This window comes from Eulemur rufifrons, chromosome 9 (genome assembly GCF_041146395.1).
Source record: "Eulemur rufifrons isolate Redbay chromosome 9, OSU_ERuf_1, whole genome shotgun sequence".
Classification (NCBI taxonomy): Eukaryota; Metazoa; Chordata; class Mammalia; order Primates; family Lemuridae; genus Eulemur; species Eulemur rufifrons.
Window position 1 is genome coordinate 9,425,001 of NC_090991.1, and position 18,564 is coordinate 9,443,564.

The 18,564-nt window shown below is 45.8% G+C and overlaps 1 protein-coding gene across 2 annotated transcripts in view; it reads right to left on the reverse strand.

Annotated features, from left to right (window-relative positions):
* The window catches only part of CTC1 (CST telomere replication complex component 1), a 20,392-nt gene extending 2,400 nt beyond the window's left edge, over positions 1-17,992 (reverse strand). For both annotated transcript variants that reach the window (XM_069482043.1, XM_069482042.1), the window contains exons 1-17: positions 17,960-17,992; positions 14,638-14,801; positions 10,678-10,915; positions 10,317-10,528; positions 9,810-9,966; positions 5,351-5,635; positions 5,123-5,251; positions 4,397-4,629; positions 4,098-4,275; positions 3,795-3,995; positions 3,147-3,273; positions 2,432-2,546; positions 1,986-2,310; positions 1,808-1,897; positions 1,359-1,552; positions 268-356; positions 1-171 (exon numbers count right to left, since the gene is read on the reverse strand). The exon at positions 1-171 is cut by the window's left edge and continues 4 nt beyond it. In XM_069482043.1, coding sequence (XP_069338144.1) covers positions 1-171; positions 268-356; positions 1,359-1,552; positions 1,808-1,897; positions 1,986-2,310; positions 2,432-2,546; positions 3,147-3,273; positions 3,795-3,995; positions 4,098-4,275; positions 4,397-4,629; positions 5,123-5,251; positions 5,351-5,635; positions 9,810-9,966; positions 10,317-10,528; positions 10,678-10,915; positions 14,638-14,801; positions 17,960-17,992 — 2,941 coding nt within the window. The remainder of the gene's footprint in view (positions 172-267; positions 357-1,358; positions 1,553-1,807; positions 1,898-1,985; positions 2,311-2,431; positions 2,547-3,146; positions 3,274-3,794; positions 3,996-4,097; positions 4,276-4,396; positions 4,630-5,122; positions 5,252-5,350; positions 5,636-9,809; positions 9,967-10,316; positions 10,529-10,677; positions 10,916-14,637; positions 14,802-17,959) is intronic.
* Between the last annotated feature and the right edge of the window lie 572 nt (positions 17,993-18,564).

The window sequence follows — 18,564 nt, forward strand, 5'->3', positions numbered from 1 at the left end:
AAACCCTTTTCTCCAGCTGCACAAAGTGGACCCGGGCTCCAGGAAGGAGTCCTAGCAAGGGAGGCAAGTGTGGGTCTTCGATATATATGTCCAGATGAGGGGGGAAGTCACAGTCAGCAGTCTGTAGGGCTACGGTTAGCTTCACACACCCTGTCACGGCCTCAGGGTCCTCTACAGAAGGAAGGGGTGAGGGTTAGTGGGATCTGTCAGGACCACAAGGTCTCATCACTCTATTTCACACCTTCCCCCCAAAGGAGAGGTCATTACCAGGTTTCGTCTGGAGAGGGGTCAGAAGGGGCTTACACAGTGTCCGTGACAAAATCTCAGCTGAGAAAGACACCAAGGAATTGGTGACGCTGGAAAGTCAGAAAAATACACTGAGAATGGAGGCACAAGAAAGCACAGAATGGAGAGAACATATCAAAGTACAGCAAAAAGAGCTAATTATCTGCTAGAACTTCATATATAAAAGCCCTAGAAAACTTCGGAGATCTGCCAAATCAAAAAATAACAGGGCTTATGGGAAAAATAGAGTTGTGGCAGATCATTCAAAACCTATACAACTTTGTAACCAGAGGCCCTCCTAGCACAGGTAAATCTCCACTTGCATTTACAGCTAGAATCTCAGTCAGTCCATCACTTGCAGGCTTATGTGTTGGGGCTCATGCCCCCTCCTCCAAAACATAGGTCCTCGAAAACATTCACTTCTAATAAACACCAATTTCATAAAAATTACATATAAAATTCATTTTTTTTTAACATAGGGGGAGATATCTCTGCAGCTTCTTCATTTATACATGCAGCTACCCCAAAAAGCTTACATGAGCAAAGTATAGTTGTTCCCAAGGCCATAAGCCAGCCACTTCTTGCACTAAAAGGCCCTTCTTGAGATTTTCAGCTTTTTCCTTATATTTTCTTATGTTTCTTTTATTACCTTTTGTTGCTAAGGCTTTTCCTTAATTGTGAGAAAGCCTGCTTGTGATCATTTCAAAACAGTTACATGCTGGGGGAAAAATCAGGTATGAAACACAACCTCCCTTTTACACTAACATTCCTCTATCAGCTAACTCATATTAAAGATCACACACTGCCTATAGTTCCAGCTACCAGGAAGGCTGAGGCAGGAGGATCCCTTGAGCCCAGAAGTTCAGGGCCCAATGCACTACGAACGTGCCTATGAATGGCCACTGCACTCCAGCCTGAGCAACAAAGTAAGACTTTACCTCTTTGAAAAAAAAGAAAATAATAAAAAAAATAAACACATGCTGAAGCAGAAAACAACAGACTGTTCACCAAACCCAGCTCACTCAGCAGGAGAGAGAGCTGCCAAATTAACCAGAGGGCTGGTGGACATTTACTTGTCACTGAGCAGGTCAGTCAGTGAGGACTCAGGCAGTGCCTTGTTTGTAGCCAGCACATCTGGGATGTCCTGGGAACTCTCAAGCTCCAGGGTCCACTTATCCTGGACAGTGAGGCAGGACACACAGCCAGCCAACTCCAGAGGACGCTGAGATGTGCAAGATGAAGCATCCTTCTCGAACAACATTGACGTCTGCTGGGAAATGGGAAGATGACTGCTTCTGAGTGTGTCCTAGTCCAGCAAGAGATTCATAAAATACTCTGGCCCAATTTTGTTTTCTTTCTGGAACCTGGAGAAGGAATTGATCTCGACACACACAGGCCTTCTAGTTTATCTAAATCCAGCCTTCTTCCAGGAGACCTAGAGATTGACCAGGCACTGGTGCACCCCTCCAGATCCCAACCTGTAAAGCTGCAGGGGAGGGGTATGATGAAGTAGCACACTCACAGGGGTGCCAGGAGCCACGAGTCGGTACACTTGCCCTGGGTGCAAGAACTCAAACCAGCGGATTGAAGAGCCAAGGAAGATGAGGAGAACCTGTGCAGGAAAGCAGGGTGCTGGGGTCCCAGCCAGGGGCTCGGGGGCACAAGATGTCAGGTCCTAGGGCCCTGGAGTCCCAGTTTACCTTCTGATCCTTGTCCTCATTTCCCTGAGGCTCGGGTGGGCTCCATCCAGTCCCCTCCTTCTTCTGTGTGCCCCCAAGCCAGCTCCCTGACACATAAAAACAGAGGGTGGGCTTGGGATCCTCTGGATTGGCCCCTTCGGGAACACAAAAATTCCGCTTCATGAGGGCCTCCTTGTGGGATAGCAAGAACAGCCGACTCTGTTCTATGTGGGGTCCGTCTGGGCAGGTGGAATCTGTCTGAGGTGTTGTACTGGTGGCTGAATGAAGGCAGGATTTAGGCACAGGCAGGATCAGGGCATCAGCCAGAACGATCTGGACATAGATCCTGTTGGGAGAGACAAGGAATAGATTGCTTAGTGATGCAGGCACTTGGTGTTCTGGGGCCCCAGCCCCACTTGCACCAGGCCCTTCCCCTCAGACTCAGGAGTATACTCCAAGGAGCTGACCTGGACTGCTGCTTCTGGATAAAGCCTGGCGTGCTCAACTCCTTCCAGGAAGGGAAGCTGCTTTTGACATTCCTCTCTACAACCAGCTGAAACTTCTCTGCCCGTACCAGACAGCCTAGAGGAAGAAAGTTTTCTATTCTGGCAAGAAAAGACAACTGTGGGGTGGGCAGTGAGGCAGACCACCCTGCAGGTCTCACTGCCCAACCCAGACCAGAGCTGCTCTCCTAACTGCTGCCCACATCTGACTCCACTTTAGAGGGGTGACACCCCCAAGGTGAAACCATTCCATCTGCATGTCCAACCCCACCCTTGGCCTCCTAGGCTGAAAGGTCTTGATTATACTTTCTCACAAATCCCTAAAATGCCCCTTCCTAAATCTAAGAAACTTTCCTCCCCAGCATTTTCCTGTCTACAAAATTCAATAAGCCCAAATAAGACCATTATTCTTCTGACTAAGAATGTAGGAAACAAGAGTTGTAACCCTGGTGTGCGTGCTAAGAGCTATGGTGGAAGGAATGCATGCTGGGAATTGGAACTAGGGGTCCCCCTGCTTCTTTGCCTGCCATATGGCTCTCCCAAACGTCTCCCCAAAGTTGTTGATCAACATGTGTCACTTCAGCATCTCTGATAAATCCCAGCAGATGCTTCCTCCCAGGCTCCCCCAGTTCTGAGAACCACTACCCCACCACCATCTTTCTACATCTGAACTCCAAACCTAAGAGCCGTGGGTCAGTAAGGGGTTGTGAGTGCTTGGCCAGCAGCAGGCAGTGCAGGGAACCACTTTGGTCCCTCAGTTGCAGACAACCTTTATGAGATGAAGCCACCAGAACCCCAAGTAAAACCTGCAGGAAGATGAAGGCCAATGTATCAAATATTTATTAAACAAATACAGAGAGAGCATCTACCATGTGCCAGGCACTGTGTTAAACAGTAGAGCTACAAAGTGAATAAAAAAGACGTAGTCTTTAACCTCAAAGGACTTATACTCAAGTGGAGAAGACAGACACGAAAAAACACACATGCATTTGTACCTGCAGCAGGAGAGAAAGGACACAAATTGAGGTTAGAGGTAAGAGACCATGTAGGACCTCACAGGACATAATGAGGAGTTTGGTTTTATTTTATATGTACTGGGAAAACCACAAAAAGGACTTAAACAAGAGAGTTCTGTAATTCATGTTACAGTTTTTACCCTCTCTGTCTAGATACTACAGGGAGAATGAATTGGAGGGAGCCAAGAACAGAGGGAGCAGTCTACTTACAAGGCTAGTGTAGTCAAAATGACAGTGACGTGAACCAGTGTAGTGGCAAAAAGAGGATGTCCTCTGAGCCCTGTGATGCCTCCCACCCCTCCCCCCTTTACCTGGGCTGGTTGGAAGGCAGAGGGCTGCAGGCAGAACCAGGACCAGGCCAGGCGGTGATTGAGTTGGCAGCTGGGCAGGTGGGAGGCCTCCGGGAGGGGCAGAAGGGCCCTAGGGTCAAAGGAGGCCCAGGCCCTGCGCTGCCCTTCGTCTTTCAAGGTGGCCAGAGTGGGGAAAGAGTAGGGAGTCTGTAGCTGAGCATACTGTTAGGAGGGAAGAGAAATCAGACCGTGTGTCCGTGTGCCCCGGCAGTTCTCCAGTGCATTATTAGCTCCACCACCCATCTTTCCCCCACAGCCTCATACTTTCTGGAGGGGACAGTGATGCAGCTCCTGAAGGATCTCAACATGTGCTTTCCGAATGGGGCTGCCTGGTGGAGCCAGAAGATCCAGGGTAGGAGCCAAGAGTTGCAGCCCCAGGCCGGGGTTCCCAGGAAAGGAAGGCTGCAGGAGTTGCTGGTATCTCAGCACGTGGGGACACAGCCTTGGCCAGGGAAAAAAGCACGGTCACTCCTCCAAGACCCTGTCTCTTCAAGGATCCTGCTTCCCTTGCAGAAGTGTCCTACTCCCGCCACCTCCCCACCCCAGACCCTTGTCCTCCTCACTTGAAAGCCAGGTCCTCCAGGGCCTTAGAAGCCCACACGTAGAGGGGAAGTCCTAACTGACGTTCCCAGATCAGCTGCTCATACAGGGAGGCCCCAAAGACTTGGTGCGATGACTGAGTTCCAGGCTTCTGACGAGAGAAGCCCCGAAAAAGAACAGCACCACGGAGGCAGGGGGCTAGCACTGGCCTTCTTGTCCCTCCACCCACTGACTGGAGGAGGTGAACGTCCTGGAGCTGGGAGAAAGCAGGAAAAGTGAACCTGCTGCCTGGGTTCCAAGAGGAAGAAACACAATCTCTCCTACACTGGCTGGCCTCACCTTCTATCATAACCCACTCCCCTGCAGTCAGCCTTCAACTCCCATGAGCTCCACTCAGTCTGCTGTGGGCCAGGTGGCTCCTGGCAGGACAGGCAAGGCTTAGGCTTTTCACCAGGCTGCCTGAAGTCAGCTGGGCCCTACACCTACGCTTCAGGCACCTCCTTTCCGGCTGGAAGGCCTTTCTGTGAAGGAGAAGCTCTGGCCTCAACCCCTCCTCACAGTGCCCAAGACTACTCCTTTCTAGTCTGAGCTTTTGTCCAAATCATTCTTTATAAAAGCACTACCCCCCAACACACTTTTTTATTTGTATATTTTTGCTGTAGAAGTTCCCACCCCACCACAGAAAGAGACAAGCCCATGAAGGTAAGAGAAGCTGCTGAGAGGGGCAGCAGCCCTGATCTCTCATGTACCTCCAGACAGACCCCTGGTCGCATCACCCTCCTGAGGCCACGGAACTGCAGGTAGGCGAGGCAGAGCCCCAGCTGCCCGTCCAGCTCATAGAGGCCAGCAGCATCATTCAACACACCAGTGACTGTTCCCTGCAAAAAGGCCAGAGGTGCCGTTGGTTACTAGTTCCCTCCTCTCTGGACACCCACATTTCCTGCCCCTTGAGCTCTAGGATCTCTCCCTGCTCTCACCGAATATGATAAAAGTGTGGAGTCCCGGACAAGACCTCTTTGCCCCGTCTTGTCCTGGGAGTTGCTGGGCGTGGGGACTGGCTTGGGGTAAGCCTCCAAGAGGGGTCCTTCCAGGTCCATTTCCAGTTCCTCTACACATTCTGGTTTCAGCGGCAACAGACGGGAGGAGGGACTGGTCGTCCAAACACGGTAACGGTGACCACGGACCCTGGATACTCGCAGTTCTGTCAGCACATAGGCCTTACCAGGCCAAAGGGCTCGGTGCCACACCAGCTGAGCAGGGATCTGGCTTGTGCGGAAACAGGCAACACGGCACATGAGACACCTCCCCCAATGCTGCCCTCTGCTGGAGTCCCTTTCCATCATGATTTGACCTCAAAGACCTGCTTCCCGTGAGTCTTCCTTCACCTCTTCATCTTCCCTATGTTTGCCAATTAAATCTTAAGCCACAGAACTTTCAGGATCTCTCCTCTCACAGGAGATGCCAAATATTTACTAATCCCTTCCCCAAGTATAAAACTTCCTTAAAAACATCCCTAAAACTTCCTTCAAAAATATAATACAAGGCCGGGCGCGGTGGCTCACGCCTGTAATCCTAGCACTCTGGGAGGCCGAGGTGGGCAGATCCTTTGAGCTCAGGAGTTCGAGACCAGCCTGAGCAAGAGCGAGACCCCACCTCTACTAAAAATAGAAAGAAATTATATGGACAGCTAAAAATATATAGAGGAAAAAAAATTAGCCGGGCATGGTGGCGCATGCCTGTAGTCCCAGCTACTCGGGAGGCTGAGACAGGAGGATCGCTTGAGCTCAGGAGTTTGAGGTTGCTGTGAGCTAGGCTGACGCCATGGCACTCACTCTAGCCTGGGCAACAGAGTGAGACTCTGTCTCAAAAAAAAAAAAAAAAAAAAAAATATAATACATAAATATTCCACTGAGAAGAGTATGCCTTATTCAGCATAGGCATCCCCTATCCCACCCCATAACACACAAACAACATTCATTTATGTAATCGATACACATTGGGTACATATGGATCCAGTGTTGGGACAGATGTTAAGAAAAGTACAATAAACTCTTCCCTCTTCTCCAGCATATTTCACACCACTGGGGAACACAGACGCAAACCTAAGCAATAATATGGAGCCATATATAATCAAGTGTCAAAACCAATATGCAGGCCGGGCGCGGTGGCTCACGCCTGTAATCCTAGCACTCTGGGAGGCCGAGGTGGGCGGATCGTTTGAGCTCAGGAGTTCGAGACCAGCCTGAGCAAGAGCGAGACCCCATCTCTACTAAAAATAGAAAGAAATTATATGGACAGCTAAAAATATATATAGAAAAAATTAACTGGGCATGGTGGTGCATGCCTGTAGTCCCAGCTACTCGGGAGGCTGAGACAGGAGGATCCCTTGAGCTCAGGAGTTTGAGGTTGCTGTGAGCTAGGCTGACGCCACGGCACTCACTCTAGCCTGGGCAACAGAGTGAGACTCTGTCTCAAAAAAAAAAAAAAAAAAAAAAAAAAAACCAATATGCATTTGGACAGAGAAGGTCAGGATGGGGTGGAATGATCAGGAACACCTAGTGAAAGAAGTAGAACTTGAACAGAGTCCTGAAGGATATATCTGGCTTGTCTAAGTGGAGAGGAGAGAGAAGGGAGATTCAAGGAGGAGGCAACACAGAAATGCTCAGAATTCAGAATGAGCAAGGCATGATTTGGGGGCACTGAAAACAGTGGTCAGGATGGAGAAAAGAGGCCGGGCGTAGTGGCTCACGCCTGTAATCCTAGCACTCTGGGAGGCCGAGGTGGGTGAATCGTTTGAGCTCAGGAGTTCGAGACCAGCCTGAGCAAGAGTGAGACCCCATCTCTACTAAAAATAGAAAGAAATTATATGGACAGCTAAAAATATATATAGAAAAAATTAGCCGGGCATGGTGGTGCATGCCTGTAGTCCCAGCTACTCGGGAGGCTGAGACAGGAGGATCCCTTGAGCTCAGGAGTTTGAGGTTGCTGTGAGCTAGGCTGACGCCACAGCACTCACTCTAGCCCAGGCAACAGAGTGAGACTCTGTCTCAAAAAAAAAAAAAAAAAAAAGGATGGAGAAAAGAGAATGTTGTTGGGAGTTGCAGGAGGCAAGATAGGAGAGCCGAAATGAGGAAAAAAGCCCAGAAATGCCATGCAGGGTATATTACAGACCAGTGAAGGAAAATGATAGGGCAGTTGTTGAAGAATTTTAAGCACAAGGAAGAAGAAAGTTTTATGGGTAAGACTGCTCATAGATATATCAATCTCCTAGGGCATGCTCCTCCTGCAGGCATAACAGAGCACTGCTGCCTTTCTCAGGGGCTTCAAAACACACTGATGACTCAAGACAATGAACTTCATGGTCATCTGAGCTCAGCTTCACATACCTCCATTTCTACTCTAAAACCAGCTGAGTCCTACCAACTAGACCTTGGACATCACAATTCATCACAAGATATTGCTAAGACCTTACTTAAACTTACTGCTTGGCACCAAATACATTGTTAATAATGATTTGAACAAACAAATAAAGGAATCCTGGTGCTTCCCCCAATGTTCATTAAACTTGTCCTCTACCCTCTCACTAGGACCTATGATATCTCAGCCCCTTCTCCTTCACTCAGACGTTGAGGTCAACCCCTTCCCCTGTCTGAATGCCAGGCAGGATCTGAGTGCCTGGCCTTTTTACCCTTTACCCTGGAGCCTACCAATACCACATCACCTCAGCTCTCTGCTTCCTCAACTCCTTTTCTAAGGCAAAACCCTACTTGAGGAAGACAGATCCAAGACACCCTAGTGCCAAACATTGATGCTGACCCTCTCCAGTTGGGCCCCCGTCATTGCTCAGCAATCTCTTCTCCCTGGCTACCTAGCATAGCAGTAAAGTTAAACTTTCCTCCTCTTTTCAGAGTCTAGTCCTTCATTTCTAAGAGATGACCTCAGCTCCTCCATCTATACTATACTTCACTATCCTCTACTATAGAAGAGATTCACTGGGTCATCTAGAGTGTCCATATGTCTCCAACTTTTCTCTCCAGTAGCTCATAAACATACGAAGATCATTCCTCTTCTGACCTCCAGGGCTTACTCCAAAGCCCACCTCTGCACCTTCATTACAACTCATGCACGTGCATGTCTACAGCCTTTAGGATCCTGCACAGTAATCACTGACTCACTCATCTGGTTGACAGCTTCCAGAGGACAAAGGCCATTATCCTGTTTGATTTTGTGCCTGTAAGTTACCAAGGTGCCCAGCATATAGCACATGCTCAGTAAAGGTTGAATATAGGTACAGGTTATTCTCCAGTCCAGAACATTGTCCCCCCTACTCTAGCGATTCAAATCCTATCCATCCTTTAAGATCCAGGTCAAGTGTAAAGTCTCTCACAAAGCTTCCTGCCATGTGATAAACTCTAGCTGACCTGCTATACCACTTACAAACTATACCACACATCTTGGAACTTACATACTATTTTGTATTATTCTCTGCTTGTCTTATAAATCAATACCATGTAGGATCTACAATACAATTACAAACTACCTGAACAACTTACTCCTCTTCAGTGACCCTGCAAAATTCAAGCACATTTCAGACATTTCTCCCTTCACATACAACACACGAATGAGCCAATCCCACCTTTCACAGAATTTTCTCAAGGTCTCCAGATTTAAAACAGTACGATGTAAAGAAAATGAATAAGATCTTCTTTAACCCAGGAGGAAAAATCAAGATCAGAAATTTGGGCAGCAACTAAGCTTTTTTTTTTTATTCACTTGCTGAATCTTCAGGTGAAACTAAGCATTTTTAGTTTTAACATTTTTAGTTACTTTACATTCTAATCAGTTACTCAAGCTCATCTCACATACACATACACACACACACACACGAATTCTTATGGTGCTAATAAATTGCATAGTTTCCTTTTTTGATAAGCATGTTAGAAAGCCTTTTCCTTCTTTAATTGTTTTGAATGCTTTTGAAACAGTATTCAGATAATTATATAAGTCATAAAACAACAGTTAGAATAAAAATTAATGATTTTTAAATTGTGCCAGTTGATGTAAAAAGAGTCAACAATAAGCAGCAAGTTTTTAAAAAATGCATTTACTCAATGTCTTAATGGTGTGAAGGTGAATATTTACTTGGTCATCCTCCTAATGCAGGGTAAGAACAAATGATTCTGGCAGGTTTTTAAAAGGTCATACACAATACAAAAGCTGTGTACTCAGATGAATTGCACAGCAGGAAAGTAAGTCTATTCCCTACCTCCATGCACAGACATTACCTGACCTTCCCTCAATAGCACGAACACAGAAAACAACTCTCCCAGCTGCCCTCCTTTCCTATGTGGTTCCATCTACAATGTTATCTTTCCTATTAAAAGCTCTAACACCCCTTCCACACCTCCATGCCCCTGAGTGGACCCTACTTCTCACCTGCACAACAATGGACACATGGCTGGCAGTCTCGCTGACCTCTGAGGATGATTCACCAAGAGATAGGACAAAGTAAGATTTGCGCTGACTTTTCACCAGAGCACTCAATCGAACCAGCTTCCCAGCCAGGTTTTGCTGCACACCTCTGGGTTTGCTTCTAAGAAGGAAGAAAGAGAAGAGGAAGAAGTCAGTTTTATTTCTCTTCTTTTTCCCCACAAATGTTTTCCCATCCACAGTAAAGAAAATGTGGTAGTGATGTAAAATATCCACAGCACAAAGCTATTACTCTGAAAACTTCCAAACTCTTCTTGCCCTAGACAAGGCACATTTCCCTTGAAGAAACGTCCTCTTAACATTCTTAATATTCAAAACCCCATCATTCCCTTTTGATTTGAAACATTTCATCTATATTACTATCAATACCCTTCTTTCCCTCCCCACTGCTGACCCACCATCATCCCCCAGGTTTCACAAGGCTCCCTCCACCCCCAGTGGGGGACAAATTACCTGAGCCTGAGCATGTGGGAAGCACTCTCTGTATAGAGGACGGGGATAGGTATGGGAGGACCAGGACTGATGGTCAAAGGAAACACTGGCACAGGGGCATCCCAGAGCTCCAAGTGCCCTTCCCCTGAGAAATTCCCTCTGGTAGGAGGGAGGTAACTCCAACGGGGGAACAGAAAGAGATGGCCCAACCAAGAAAGGTCCAGATCTATGAGCTAGAAAAGACCAAGAGCAAGGGTTAACCGGGATCCTGGCATCCAATCCACCCCAATCTTCCTTTGTTCCCTCAGAGACTTAACTGCCTTGCTTTCTAGACACTATTCTTATTAGGATCTAAGACACCTGACCTTTGCCTTCCACTTACCTCACAGCACAGGATTCCAGTGTTATCTCTCACATAGAGGCCTCCATCCCTGCGCTCTTGTTCCACATCCCCTGATAGGTCTGTTAGCGTCCCTAAAAGTAAAAGCTGCTCCCGGGGCAGAGGGGTCCCATTTGGTCCAGCCTCCTGGGCCCAAGCCTGGTAGGCACTACTGCTCCAGGACAGGTGGCTACAGCACGGCAGCTGCTGGTGGGTCCTGAGGTCCTGTACTGAGACAAAGCTGTAGAGTGAAGGGAACACAGGTCCTACAAAGTCAGGTCCAAGCCTAGGAGGTTACTCTTAACCCTGACAAATCTCCAAGAGCCCAAGGAAAGGTTGAAGGGGAGCAAGGAATAAGAGATGAGTTTATATGACTGATCGAAAGGGAAAACACTGGGAGTAAAGGCCTAAAAAATGAGGATGGTGCTGGGTCCCAAGGCTGGGCAGTACCTAGAGAGAGCAGGAAGAAAGACTGTGCTGAGTAATATCTTGAACAAGAGGTGTCAGGGAGAGGACCCAGAGAAATGAAGTAGGAATGCAAGAGGGACCTGAGGAAATGAGTGTGTGGGGAGAACACTTTATAGACAGCTCCCTTGAAGACATCTCAGCTCACAGATCCACAGAGAACTCCAATGGGGCCACTTAGGCATCTGCCTGATGGCTCAACCATAATGTTCCCAGGCAAGTTTCATTTCTACCCTAGAGTATCACAGTACTAGAGACTGGCTGAGAAGCTGAGGCTGAGATGGTGGGTGTTGGATGTGTCACAAATAATAAATTTATCTAAGTTTTGGTAAATTCACATTTTTATAATACCATTATTCTTACTTGCTTGCATTCCCATTTTTTGTTTTTTAAGAGACAGGGTCTCACTATGTTGTCGAGTCTGAAGAGCAGTGACTATTCACAGGCGTGATCACAGCACACTACAGCCTCAAACTTCTGGCCTCAAGTGATCCCTCTGCCTCAGCCTCCTGAGCAGGTGGGACTACAGGTGCGTGCCACCACACCCAGCCTCCCATGATTTTTTTAAGTGGAAAATAAATAGAATAAGCATCAAAACAAGCAACACAATTAATCCTCCTTATTAGAGTCATGAATATAATCCATAGCAAGTACTCAAGATGGGAATGCTGTTGTAGTTGGCTACCCTCCCTTCTGCATATGCTCTCATACTTCTCCATATAGCTTTGGAGAAGATAAAAGGCACAGACAGAAACTAACACATGTTAAGCCCCTGCTGTGCACATTGTACTATATTGGGTACAGTCACACTTAATATTGCATTTAGTTTTCACTAAAGAAACCGCCTGTATTCCTCTCTGAAGTGAAAAAAAAAAAAACAAAAACAAAACCGGTAAATGCCACCAATGAGAAAAGTTAGAGAAGCTCACAAAAAAGCATAGGAGGCACAGCCAGATGTGTCTTATTCAAAAGTCCATGTTCTTTCTTTGTGTTTTCATACTTCTGTGAAGGCCCAGGAAAAAAATAACTAGACAGAACTATCTCTTTATCTTAGATACCTTCAGGACAGAAAACAGTAAGGATAAGGGTCACTTTTCCCACATTCTTCAAGTTCTGGGTCAGGATACTAAACATGACAACCTCAGTCCTTTGCATTTGTCATTGCTCTCTAACTTCCAAGGCCTAGCACAGTGCCTGGCACACAGAAAATGGAAAAATAAAGAAAATTACATTTAGGCCAGGCCTCGGTGGCTCATGCCTGTAATCTCAGTACTCTGGGAGGCTGAGATGGAAGGATATCTTGAGGCCAGGAGTTCGAGACCAGCTCTGGGCAACATAGCAAGACCCTACCTCTACAAAAAATTGAAAAAGAAACAAAACCTAGGTACGAGTACCCTCAGAAATTACTTTGAAATTAAAATAATAAATACCATTTAATGCCTCCCAAGTAGGCAAAAATAAATAAGTAAAAAAATTTTTTTTTTTTTTTTTTTGAGACAGAGTCTCACTTTGTTGTCCAGGCTAGAGTGAGTGCCGTGGCATCAGCCTAGCTCACAGCAACCTCAAACTCCTGGGCTCAAGCGATCCTCCTGCCTCAGCCTCCCGAGTAGCTGGGACTACAGGCATGCGCCACCATGCCCGGCTAATTTTTCTATATATATATTTTTAGTTGTCCATATAATTTCTTTCTATTTTTAGTAGAGACGGGGTCTCGCTCTTGCTCAGGCTGGTCTCGAACTCTTGACCTTGAGCGATCCACCCGCCTCGGCCTCCCAGAGTGCTAGGATTACAGGCGTGAGCCACCGCGCCCGGCCATAAGTAAAAATTTTTAATCGAGGTAAAATTTAGAGAGGCTCAAGACACAGATGTACACTAGTACGTGTGTAAGCTGGTACACATCCACTGGAAAGCAATGTGGAAACAGCTAATGAGGTTGATGGTGTCCATTCCCTATGAACTTGCACTTCCTCCTTCAGAACACTGGTACTTTTGGAGAAGGAGTAGGGGAGAATTGGATTACAATAGTTAGGGAACTTCACTAAATCTCTAACATTTTACTTCTGATAAAAAAGAATTGAAGCAAACATAGGAAAATGCTAAGGTTTTTAAAAGTTCAGCAGTAAGTACATAGCTATACATAATGTCACTAGCACACTATTTAGTTCAGCTAATTCTTTTTCACAGGCAAGACTTTCTCAGTGAAGGAAGCAGTATGTTGATTTACATTCTGGCATACTAGCATTTCAAGTACTCCTGGTGTACCACAAAGTCCATGGATGAAAAACTTACACAGAATTATGGAATGATGTTTTGGATAATTAAGCCGTCTTCTCACGAAAGATCCTTTGCCTTTACTGACACAGATAACCAGGCTGTGTGAAGTGCTTCCAAACTGTCAAAAGTAGGCTAACGCAGTGCCAGGGAAAAAATACCCTGTGCTAAACAGCTTTCTATCTTTTTTGTTTTTAAAAGGATACGTATATTCACAAAATAGAATATCATAGAGCCATTATGTGAGCTAGAGCTATATGTATCTATATGAATAAATCTCAGAAGCATAATGTTAAGCACAAAAAGCAAATTGCAGAGAGTATATGAGGTATGGTACAATTTGTATGAAGACTAAAGATATGCAAATCTCTACTGTATACTGCTCAGGGACAGATGCATATGTAGTAAATATATAAAAATATTCATGGGAATAATATACCCCACATTCAAGAAAGTGGCTACTTCTATGAGGAGGTAAACAGATTTCTTTTTGCAGGTCTTTTCAGAGCCTTTAATATGTTAACAAGCCCTGTTACTCTCCTAGAAAAGGTCATCAAATCCAATGCCTCTCAAACTTATTTGGCCATGAACTCCATTTCTTATGGTGCTTTATTAACATTGCAAGAACACTTTAGGAAATGGTAGTACAATAAACAGTAAAATAACCAAATATAAGAAAAGACCCTCAGAAGTCCTTAAACTCAGGTTTTAAACACAACCATCTGCACTTCATGAATTCATACATCTCTCTGTATCTTAGTTTCCTAACACACAAAACAATGATAATACCAGCCTCTCTCCTTACTTTGAGATCTTTTTCCAAATTTTCTATCTTTTCCCTTCTTCTTTCCTCTAAACTTGACTTAACCCAATTTAGGGAACTTTAGGAAAAAGAAAGCTTGATGGAGAATAGGAAAGTTTTGCAGAAAGGGATGTGTTTTTAGCTGGGTGTAGTGTGTGACTATAGTCCCAGCTACTCAGGACGCTGAGGCAGGAGGATCACTTGAGTCCAGAAGTTCAAAGCTGCAGTGAGCTATGATGATGCCACTGTACTCCAGCCTGGGCAATACAGTGAGGCAGTGTCTCAAAAAAAAAAAAAAAATGAGAAGGGGACATGTTTATGCCACCTTGTCCTCCACTCACTCTTCTCGCTTCCCCTTTTCTAACTACAGGGTCTTCCTTTTGAACCCAAAATTCAACCTCTCCCCCAGCCCCACCTCTCCTTACCTGTAGCTGAGTGGTAGTGTAATACCCTGGTTACTTCCCTGGGACGACCAGACAGTCTTCACACAATCAATGACCAACTGAGTCAACTGAACATTAGGCTCCTTGCCAGTTGGACACAGGGTCTCTTGGATGAAGGCCTCAGCAGTCTTAAGCCAGTCTTGTTCCTGAGGAAAATGAATCTAGTTAAAACATGACTATCTTGCCTACCAAGGAAACTTTTGAAAAGAACAAAGGACTAGAAAAAAGAATCCAGAGGGCATGTAAAATGAAGATCCAAATAAATGAGGCTGGGTTCAGTGGCTCATGCCTGTAATCCCAGCACTTTGGAAGGCCAAGATGGGAGGATCACTTGAGGCCAGGAGTTTGAGACCACCCTGGGCAACACAATGAGACACCATCTCTACAAAAAAAAAAAAAAAATTTTTGTTTGCAACTCTTTATGCCTTAACAAAAAAAAATGTTTTTTAAAGTAGCCAGGTGTGGTGGCAGAAGGATCATTTGAGCCCAGAATTTCAAGGTTGCAGTAAGCTAAGATTATATCACTGCACTCCAGCCTGGACAATAGAACAAGACACTCTCTCTTAAGAAATATAAAATTTTAAAAAAGTAAAGGAGTTTAGAACTTGAAGAAACCTTATAAATCTTAGTCCAGCCATATAGCTACCTTAGATAGCTGGCCATGCAGCTTTGGTCTTGCCTCTTTCTCTAACAAACTTGTACTAATCCTTAAAATGCTCAACTGGAATATATATTCCTGTATAGACCTTCCTCTGACCATCCTAGACAGAATGCTGCTCTTTCCTTAAAGCTTCCACAGGACCTTGTACATAGCTCTATTATGAGCAATGATCACCACGTTTAATGGTATCCCATTTTACATGGAGTCTGGTTTTAAAGTCAGCAATTTGAAAAGCAAGAATGGGTAGAAATACCATTGAAAAATCCTTCAGGCCGGGCACAGTGGCTCACGCCTGTAATCCTAGCACTCTGGGAGGCTGAGGCGGGCGGATTGTTTGAGCTCAGGAGTTCGAGACCAGCCTGAGCAAGAGATAGACCCCCGTCTCTACTAAAAATAGAAAGAAATTATATGGACAGCTAAAAATATATATATAAAAAATTAGCAGGGCATGGTGGCGCATGCCTGTAGTCTCAGCTGCTCGGGAGGCTGAGGCAGTAGGATCCCTTGAGCCCAGAGTTTGAGGTTGCTATGAGCTAGGCTGACGCCATGGCACTCTAGCCAGGGTGACAGAGCAGGACTCTGCCTCAAAAAAAAAAAAAAGAGAAAGAAAAATCCTTCAAAATGCTCATGAAGGACATAGTATTGTACTATGTATGTGTAAATGTGCCTAATTAGTGGACAGTACATAAAAAGGACATAGGCAGAGTATAATTTTTAAAATCATTTCCTCTTTTTTTTATTCATGTATATGCATTTAAGTTCCCATAAGCTAAACACATGCAAGATACAATCCCACTGGGTTTGTTTCCTGTTCTGTCTTTTCAGTTAAGATGTGGGATTCCTAAGGAGGACATGGACCATCTTTGTATACTTCACACAGATTCTAGAAACATAGTTGCCATTAAACACAGATAACTTTAGAGAAGAGGACCAGTTTGGTCTACTCCAAGTCCCAGGAAGCTTTATTTTTAAAATAAAGAATTCAACAGTACTTAGGGGTAGGCCCTTTAACTTTCTTGATCCTTGAGTCTACTTATAAACCATTACAGCTCCATCCCTGGTCTTCCAAGACTCCTCTATTAACTTTCTGATCGGCCTTTCACATTCAGCCCATCTTTTGCAGCCTAAAAACAGCTTGAAGGCCAATCTTCAAGCTCTAGACGACTTCAGCATCCTGTGGACAGCCCTACCACTGACCCTCACCCCACCTCAGCCAAACACTCTCATTCATGGTCAGAGTTATGGACACTGGACCAGATCATCATTCAAAGCCACGCCACCAACACAATCAGAGCCTAGGTTCTTACACTTTTTGTCTTCCTCTCTCAGTCTTCTTTTTTAGTTCCTATTCCTCTGATGGCCTGTCCATTGCTTGGCACACTGAATACCATTATTTCTCAAAGTGATACCACTACCTCAAAGTGATATCAGCTAAGTTTTGTTAAAAAGGCAAACATGGTCTTGTCTACTGAATCAGAATGGGGGTGAGGGAGGACATAGGTGTATTTTAAATAAGCTCCACAGATTAATGCTGATATAGGCTGAAGTTTAAGAACACTATATGATCTCAACCACTACATAGCTTTAACAACCATGAATAAATGATGCTTTTTTTCTATGTCTCTACTTTAGCTGAGATTGCTTTCCTGAGCTTTTGTCCTATCCATCTGCCTACTTGATTTTCCATGGCCAACTTACAGGCAGCACGCACGCCCAACACTGAACTTTTCTCAAAACCCACTCTTACTCCTCTCCTAGCACTGTTCTAGTGCTTTATTTACTGACTTAGCAAATAGCACCGTCTACCAAATAGTTTTTCTACCCTGAAACCTGGATGTCGTTCTTAACTCCTTCCTTTCCCTACATAAGACCCAATCCTTCAAATTCTATCTCCTTAATAACCTTTTTATTGTCTTCACTTCTGGAACCTCATCATTACTGCTATGGCTGGGGTCACCAACCTCTCTTTGCATTTCAACCACAGCCTTCTAACGGTACCCTCCAGGCCACTCTACACACCACTAATTCAGTAAACTAAAACCTAAATCTCATTCACTCACTCTTCTCCTTAAAACCTGTCTCTCAGTTATCCTCAGGTTAAAGTCGTTGCTCAGCAAGACTTACAAGACTGTCAGCTCTGAACCCTTCACCATCAGCCAATTGAACTTCTTGAGTTTTTTATACACCTGCTCTATCTCTTGCCTTTGAATATGTGTTTGCTTCCGCTTGAAGCCTCTTTCACCGCCTCGCTAACTCCTACACGCACTCCGGGGCTCAGAAGCTTTTCCTGGTTATCCGTTGCCCTTTCCCCTACAGCTGCTTCAGGGGTCTCTTCCAGGAACCCACAGCCCCATTGCCCCGCCCCCCATTAACCTGCTCCTGGTTTTCCACTAGGCTTACACCCTAGAGAGTGAACGGAGACGTGTTTAAGGCTCACAATGGGCGCCGCATGAATGAAAGAATAAAAATATTCGCAGAACCAGTAAGAGAAACAGCTAATCTCCTCGCACCGCCCACACCCCCGGCCCGGGCGCGGCCAGCGAGGTCAGGGAACCCAGAGATAGAAGGTGAACAGAACAGGAGAAGAAAGAAAATCCAAGACAGACAAGAAAAAAAGGACAAGGGACGCAGAGCAGCACTCACGGAGGTAGAAACCTCAGCCTGGCAAGCCGCCATGATGAGCCAAAGCTCCGCTCCTGAGAGGCGCGGGTGCTCACGGGAGGGCCTCTTGGTGACGTCATCGGTGGGCGCGTCCCGGCCCCACCTCCTGGGCCTTGCCAGCTCTTCCCCTCCTGCATCTTTGGGACCCTGCTCAGAGCTTCTGTGCTCCAGCACTCAAAACCCTGTCACTGAAACATCCTGTCACTGAGACCTTCACCTGAAACCCTGCAGGCCTTCACGTGGGATGGGGTGGGTGAGATCAGGAGCTCAAATACAGCCCACCTGGTTGATAACTCCTGGGCATCTTTCAATATCCCTGATCGTGCCAAGCAGAGAGGTGCTTCCTCCTTAATGCAGCCAAAGCACAACATTCATATTTGTGTTATGGCCTTAACACACTGATGTAATAATTAACGGTACCCACGGCGACATGGAACTGAATGTATTTTCACAAACGTTAATTCAAAACAGATTTGTGGGAGAAATCACCTGGAGCATACGCCCCTCCCCGAGAACCGAGAGGCCGGCGCGGCGGCCCCACCCAGAGAGAGATGAAGTGGGCAGGGCGGAGTCGCCTGGGTTCCCGC